The sequence below is a fragment of the Rhinolophus sinicus genome, chromosome 3, assembly GCF_057876585.1.
Source record: "Rhinolophus sinicus isolate RSI-liver-muscle chromosome 3, RSI-T2T, whole genome shotgun sequence".
NCBI classification, from domain to species: domain Eukaryota; kingdom Metazoa; phylum Chordata; class Mammalia; order Chiroptera; family Rhinolophidae; genus Rhinolophus; species Rhinolophus sinicus.
In genome coordinates, this window is record NC_142503.1 from 198212151 (window position 1) to 198219590 (window position 7440).

Consider the following 7440-nt stretch of genomic DNA (forward strand, 5'->3'; position numbering starts at 1 on the left):
AGTAGCCAATGAGATGTAAATGGAAGTTGCTGGTTGTGACTTCTGGAGAAATCTGGAGTCAAAGGGATCCGACAGCTTGCCTGTACCCTTTTAGCCCCACTCCCCACCTTCCTGCTTCTTACCTGGAACTTACAGCTATATTGCACCATGAGGAAAACTTGTGGCAGAAGCCATAGCTAAAGAACGGAGGAGCAGAAAGACAAAACGACCTGGGTTCCTGATGACCATTGAGTCATCCACCAGCCCTGTACCACAGCCTCTGCCTCTGGCATTTCAACTTGAGAGAAATAACCTCGACTTATTTATGCCGTGATTATGTCCAATCTCTGTTACCAGCAGCTCTGTGCAATTCCTCAGTGATACACAGGGAATGGGGTGCGGAATGAGTTGATAATGCTATGCAGCAAGAGCCCTTGGCATATGGGGGTCCAGGGTGCAGTTAGATGGGAGGTCTGGTGGGGAGATTAACCCAGAGAAGGGCCAGAGCCAGGCCCGGGCACTTCCTCCTTTGTGGAAGGGAGACGGGCCTATCCCTGGCATCTCAGGGAGCCAGGGGTCCAGGCAGGACACTTGTCCAAGGTCGCAGGAGCCAAAGGAAGACCCCTGGCTGGCCAGCTGGTGGCCGCCATCCCCAGTACTGGCCTGTGGTGCTGCCTGGAGCACGGCCCCAGCTCCCCTTGGGGCTGCCTGCTCATGGCTGCGCCCTGGCGCCCCCGCCCACCTGGCAGTACCTGGACACCTTCTTTGCTGGGCTCAGCTGCACACCTCTCTGGATGACCCGCAGCATCACTGACTGAGTGTCTGAAAAACTCCACCAGCTCAGCTGCCTGAAATAGGGATGAGAGCCGACCGGACCCCTGCTTCTTACTCTTCCCCGACCCCGTCCTTAACTACCAGGCCCTGGCGGCTCAGCTTCTCTGAGACCTGACCACCTCCCTCTATCCCCACCATCATCTTGCTGGTCCCAGGTGCCACCATGTCTCACCTGGACACCTGCAATCACCCCTCTGGGGGGCTTCTGACCCTATGCTGGTTCAGCTCAGTCCATCCCACAAACATGCCAATGTGAACTTTTAAAATCACAGACGACCAGACAACATCATACTTCTATACGCTCTGCAAGGTCCTGATGACCCAGTGTCTTCTGTCCTTGCTACTGTGGACCGTCTCCCCACCCCTACCTGAAATGCCCATCAAGTTACTGGCGGCTGCTACGCTCTACCTGGTCTCAGGGCCTTTGCACTTGGTGTTCCCTCTGCCAGGAGCATGTCTGACTCTCTCTCCCCCTGCCCTCCTCCTCCTCATCTAATTCCGCTCCAACTTTCAGGGCCCCAGTTCAACAGCCTGTCCCCTTGCATCGCCTGCGTTAGATCAGGTGCCCTTGCAACAACCTCTCATAACCCTGCGCTTCTCATACCACGGCCCCCAACTGTAACTGATACGCCTGTAATCATTTGTTTATTATCTGCGTCCCCTCAAATGTAAGCTCCACTTTATCCCAGCTCCCCACATGGGCCAGGCACACAGTAGGTGCTCAGCATCTTGAATGAATGTGGCAGTGAACACATCACAGGCCCAGGCTGCCAGTTCACAAGCTTCCCCAGACCCGGGTGGGCCTCCTCTGGGCTGGGCACAGGGAGGGATACAGGGGGATGGGTCTCAGGCTCTTGGGAAGGCCACAGTCCCCTCACCCCTGCAGCCCCGATAGCCACCCCATTAGACCTGGACAGCCCCCTCCGCAGCAGCAACCATCCAGCCCCTGCTTCAACCCCATTGGGAACAGGAGGCCAGCAGATCAAGGTCAAATTCCCCTCTGACACCCCAGCAGGACCTTGGGCAAGTCAAGTCCCCTCTTCATTGTCACACAGGGCCAGAGCAATACACAGGCCACGGGCAGCGGTGGGAAGTGGTGCAAGAGGACACATGCTGGGCGCCTTCAGCATGGAGCCTAGAACCCAGGAGAACCTTAGGGCTGGTTAGCACAGCACTCTGATTTGTCCATTCCCCAGCATGTGTGGCCACAGGAGTGTTATGGGGGCCTTGGCCAGCCAGTCCTCTGAGCATCTCCCAGAGTTGCCGGCTGCATCAGACAAGTTCCGGTTGTCATAACAACCCACTGGCTCTCAGCTGCCTGGGCCGAGGCCCTGGAGGATGCTGTTGGCTGCCGAGCTCGCAGCCTGGCCTGCTCACCTCTCACAGTCTGTGCCGCCTCTCCTGGCGCAGCAGCCCTGCCTCTTGACTCATCCGTTCCAGCCCCACTTCCTGAGCCCTACTGGGTGACCATTGGGCTCTAAGCTGGGCAAACACACGCATCGCCCGAATCCTCACCCAGCCCTGTGAGGTGGGGCAGCCGTGAACTCTGTTTTATGCCAAAAGGAGCAGAGTCTCAGGGAGGTTAAGTGACTTGTCTGAGGTCACATGGCTCAGATGCTGCGGACCTGGGATGGGAATCCCAGAGGTCACGTTCTCCCACCATTTCCTCTCTAGGACCCCACCAGCCCCTCCACCACGCCTGCCCCTAACCTTGCTCCCCCAACCCCATCCTCCTGCTCCCATAGTGGGAAACTGGCCTTAATGAGCTCCAAGAGAAGATGGAGACAGCTGCCGTTGCCTCTGGGGGCTGGAAACAGGAAGACCCAGCCCCAGGGCATTGGTGGGACCGTGCAGATGGGGACACTGGGCGTAGCTAAGAACTCCAAGCACCACCTCCTTTAATTGTCCTAAACTTAACTCCTGAGCTAGGAATCGCAATCCGTTCCACAAAGGAGGACATGGGCTCTAATGGTAACTGGCAAACAGCCATGGCTTGCCTTATGCCAGGGACTGGCAAACACCGAAAGGAGGGCAGTCACCTTCCATAAGCCTCCCTCATTCCTGTGCAGAAGTTTTTATTACCATCCCCTTTTTACAGACGAGGATGCTGAGAATCCTCACACTTGTTCTTTTCATCACTCTGCCTCCTTGCTTCTGGATATTTCCATGGATATTTCCATGCTGGCCTGAGAACCCTGGAGGGTAGCCACAGGCCTTAGCTATCTCAAGTCCCCAGCATCCATGCATATGCTCTGTGCGGTCCAGATTCCGGGAAGTAACCCCCCTCCCCTCGCCCCAGACAGGGAAGTCTCCACAGGACTCCCTGCTGGCTGCCTGTCATCATTCCCTGAGCATGTCTTCCAGCAACATGTAACTGGAGAGGCCCAATGGCCCCCTCTCCCCAGCCCTGCAGCCTCCTTGCTATGCTATCATGGAACCCGAGGGACTGGGGGTTATGTGAGCCAGATACCAGCACCTGGGGAATAAAGATGTCCCACTCATCCAACCACCCATCCATCCCTATAACCATTCATTCGCTAGCATGTACTCATTCATACATCAACGCCCTTTCCATGCCTGTACCTGCCATGTGCTGACATGTACCCACCCATTGACATCCTGCCATTCCTGCATCCAGCCAGCCAGCCATTCATCCATGTGCCCTTCTCTGTTACTTATATCTGTATCCATGCATCCATCTGGGCATCCATGGAGCATCCATCCATCAACACGTGTTCATTCATGCACTGATCTACCCTTCCATGCCTGTATCCATGCATTCATTAATATACATGCATGCAACTATCTATTCATTCTTCCTGTATCCATCCATCCACCCATCCATTCCTATATCCATTATCTTATTGACATCATTCAAGTCCTCATTCATCCACCCGAGCACCACACATTGACTACATCTATTTACCATCCATCATTTTCTCATGTCTGTATCCATCCATCCTCTGACATACACTCCTGTATCCATCAGCCCTTTATCCATCCATCAGTTGACCTCTATTTTAGATCCTCCCATCCATTCATCTTCCCATCTTGCCATACGCATCAGAAATCCATCTTCCCACCTATCAATCCACCTGTATATCCATCATTGATATCTTGTTCTAGTCATCCAGTCCTGTATCCTTATCCATTCCTCCATCCAGCCTCCCATCCAGCCCTATCTATCTTGCCACGTATATCCATCAATCTCGCCTCCCATCCAAAGCTATTCATCTAGCTTTCTATCTATCCATCCACTGATCTCTCCTGCTACATGCTTTCCATCATTGTCTGTCCATCCACTATCTCCTTCAGTCCACCCCACATTGCTTCTCCACCTGTGTGCCCCATAGTCCCTGCACACACCACCCACAGCATGACAGCACACCCTGTGTCCATCTTCCCCAGGCAGGGCCCATCTCCATCCCAACTTGCTAATAGAACAAATGACTGCAGGTCCCTGGTCTCGTACAGAGCTGGGCGCTAGCTGATCCCCAACCTGGAAAGCCCTCAGGGGCTGCTGTACTGGCCTCTGGACTCATGGACTGTTGGATCTGTGGCCACTGCTGGGTTCCTGTCCAGGCTGGGGGGCAAGAAAAGCCTAGGACACCCGCCACATTGGTCAAGGTCCATGTCTCCTGACAGAGCTCTTAAAGAGCAAGGTCTGTGTCTGATTCACCTAAGTGGTCCCCGTGGGGTGCATGGGGAAAATATGCCAGGTGAATGTGGAATTTATTCACTTATTCATTCATTCCTATAATATTGAACATATAGAGACAGCGCTAGTCAGCTTCTCCCACCACAGTCTACCATCTGTTCTGCTCTCGGACAGTGGAAGTCACTCCTCTGACTGTCAGAGGTGTTGAGCCCCAGACACTGAGCCCAGAGAGGGACAGAGCCTTGCTCAAGGTCACACAGGGAATCAGTGGCAGAGGAGGAACTGGAATCCAAGAGTCCAGACTCCTGCCCAGGCGTCTACATCAGGCTAGCGACAAGCTCTGGGGCAGGAGCAGAAACCAGGAGGGGACTTTCGTGGGCAATTTTACATCAGCACCAGGAGACTTGGGCTCACTCCTGGTTTTATCCAGAGGGATCTTTATCTGCTTTGAGTGGAGGAGCCACCTCTCTCTGCCCCAAGGCCATGCCCTTGACCTCCATACTCCAGCAGGACTGAGCCTCTTCTGATCCCTGCATTCTCCCCTGCACCCCCAAGCCTTGACCTGTCCTGCGCTTGGAGCACTCCTCCACCCTCACCTACTCAGCTCCTACTCAACTCTTGGGCCTCAGGAGTCTCTGGGATTTGGGAAATTATATGTGCACTATCTGCAAACAAGCCATAGATTCATGGACTGCTCTCACTCCCATTCATTCATTCATTCATTCTTCAACGTCATTAAGAGCCTACAGGAATAGAGGAACTCCTTCCAAGTGGTGCTGTGGAGATGATGTGTGGATATGCTTATACTAGGCCTGGCACATAGTAGGTGCTCAATAAATGGCAGCTATTGTGGGCCTGTGTCCAAAAGTCTTTGAGAGTGGATGGGCTCATCTTCCAGACTGCTCTGACTCACTTTCCCTCCCTGACCTGGAAATGTCCCACTCTCTATACCAGCCTGTGGCTGAGAGGCTCCAGGCAGCCCTTGCCTTCCCCACTCAGAGTCTCAGGTGCGAACAGCTCCAGGTTCTGACAGTAAGAGGAACACAGAGTGCAGGAATCTATAAATATGAGACAATAGCTTAGGGAGGGTCCTCACGCAGCCCAGCCACCCCTTGCCCCGCACCCCAGTGCTGAGCAGCCGGGAAGACGCCTCATTTGCCATCCTGCTCTCTTTTCTGTGCCGCCTTGATTATAGTGAGAGTTGGGAAAATTAAGGGTTTTCGGGGATGCTGCCAGGGCCCGCATAGCCGCCTCCCCACCCTGCGCAGCACAAATGCCAGGCAGAGCCACCTCCATCGGCCACTTGTCCCAGCCGGCAGTGCCACACACGGTCTGGCGGGGACTGCACACCACAGTTTACAGGGGGACCCTCTCACAGTCCTTGCTGGCCCTAGGAGTGGAAAGGGCCTCTGCTGTGGTTGCTGAGTGGGGAGACCAGGGCTCAGAAGAGGGCAAGGACCTGTCCATAGCCTCCAGAGATCTAGTGTATTGGGGCCTGGAAAGGACCCAGGCCCATGGAGACCGTGCCCCAGCCATGGCCCAAGGCCTTGACCCCTGGTCTGCAGGTGGGCAGACCTGGGCCATCCAGGCCTCCACCTTTGCAGGTGCTCCTCATTCAGCCAACCCCACTCACTCTGGGGTGCCTACTCTGCGCCTATTCCGATGGCTCAGGAGACTCCAGGATGTCACCCTCGCTGTTCCTGCCCCAAAGGAACCACACTGAGGATGGGGTGGGGCCCAGACACGGAAGGAAATACCTCTAAACCAGGCAGGAAACGGAAACGCTAGGGCAGAAATTCCCATCCAATACGCTGGGGTTCAGGGAGGGTGAGCCCTAGCCTACCTGAGCCTCAGTTTCCTCTTTCTAACTGAGGAGATTGATAGCACCTGCCTTGCAGGTACTGAATAAGAGGGAGGGTGTCTGGGGATGGGGCGCGCCTACGCGCTGCAAACGCTCAATGAACCTGCCCTTGGTCCAGCCTTTTTTTGGCTCCTCGGTCTTTCTCGGTGGGTGGCATCACCTAGGTCTGGCCCTGCCCCCTGACACAGGGCAGGAGAAGGCCAGCCTGCCCCCCACAGCGGGGGGTCCCAAATCCTCAGGCCTCACCCTGGCCCCCTGGCCCACACTCCCTCTCGCTGCAGGGATGCGCGTGGTGGGGTAAGGACCCCGCCAATGGGACCCAGACATCGGGACCCACCGCTCTAGGGGCAGGACCGCGCGCGGAGGCCGAGTCCCCGCCCCGCCCCGAGAGTGCTCGGCTCTCCGGAGTGCTGGGCCGGCTCTTCCTGGCCAATGAAGCGTCCACCGCGGGGCCTGGGCCCACCGGCACGAGAGGGGTGCCGCGGGGAGGGGAGGAGAGGATGGACAGTCGCCCCCTCTCCGGGTGGGGGGTAGGGCAGGCGTCTCGGTAGCTGAGCAGAGACCGCCCCGCGGCGTGGGTGGCCCCGCCCCGCCTCCGCGGTGGTGCCCGCGCCGCGCCCTCCCGGCTCGCAGGTACTCACCGCCCGGCGGAGCCGGCCGGGCCGCCGGCCGCTGGTCCACATGGCCCCGGGAAGCCACTGCGGCCGCCGCCGCCGCCGCCCCTGGCCCACGCCTTTCCTACCGAGGCCGAGCGCGCCTGGAGCCGGCGCGGCCGGGGCTCCCCCACCCCGCCCGGCTTCCCGCAGGGAGCGCCCGCCCCCCGCCCCCAGCCCGGCTTCCCGCCAGCCCCGGCCCCGCGCAGCCGCGGCTGGTTCAGCGGCTCCCCCCGCAGCGCCCAACCTGGGCGCACTCGGGGGGCGCGGGGCCGGAGCCGGGCGCGGGGGTGCCACGTGGGCGCAGGCGCCTGGAAGGAATGGCGGCGGGGCAGGGAATGAATGAACCATGTGAGTGTGAATGGCAGGGCGCATGAATGAATAGGTACAGTGCGTGCAGGTGGGAGGAACGAATGAATGAGGAATGAATGCACAAGGGGAAAGTTAAGTGAAAG

At 57.3% G+C, this 7440-nt stretch overlaps 1 protein-coding gene across 5 annotated transcripts in view; it reads right to left on the reverse strand.

Annotated features, from left to right (window-relative positions):
• The window catches only part of BEGAIN (brain enriched guanylate kinase associated), a 45471-nt gene extending 38307 nt beyond the window's left edge, over window positions 1-7164 (reverse strand). For 2 of the 5 annotated variants that reach the window (XM_074326928.2, XM_074326927.2), the window contains exon 1: window positions 6974-7164. Coding sequence is in view for 3 of the 5 variants with exons in the window: in XM_074326924.2 (XP_074183025.2) it covers window positions 6974-7015 (42 nt within the window). In the remaining 2 variants the exon portion in view is untranslated. The remainder of the gene's footprint in view (window positions 1-6973) is intronic. The other 3 variants (XM_019747267.3, XM_019747264.3, XM_074326924.2) reach the window with 2 other exon arrangements.
• Window positions 7165-7440: the final 276 nt, after the last annotated feature.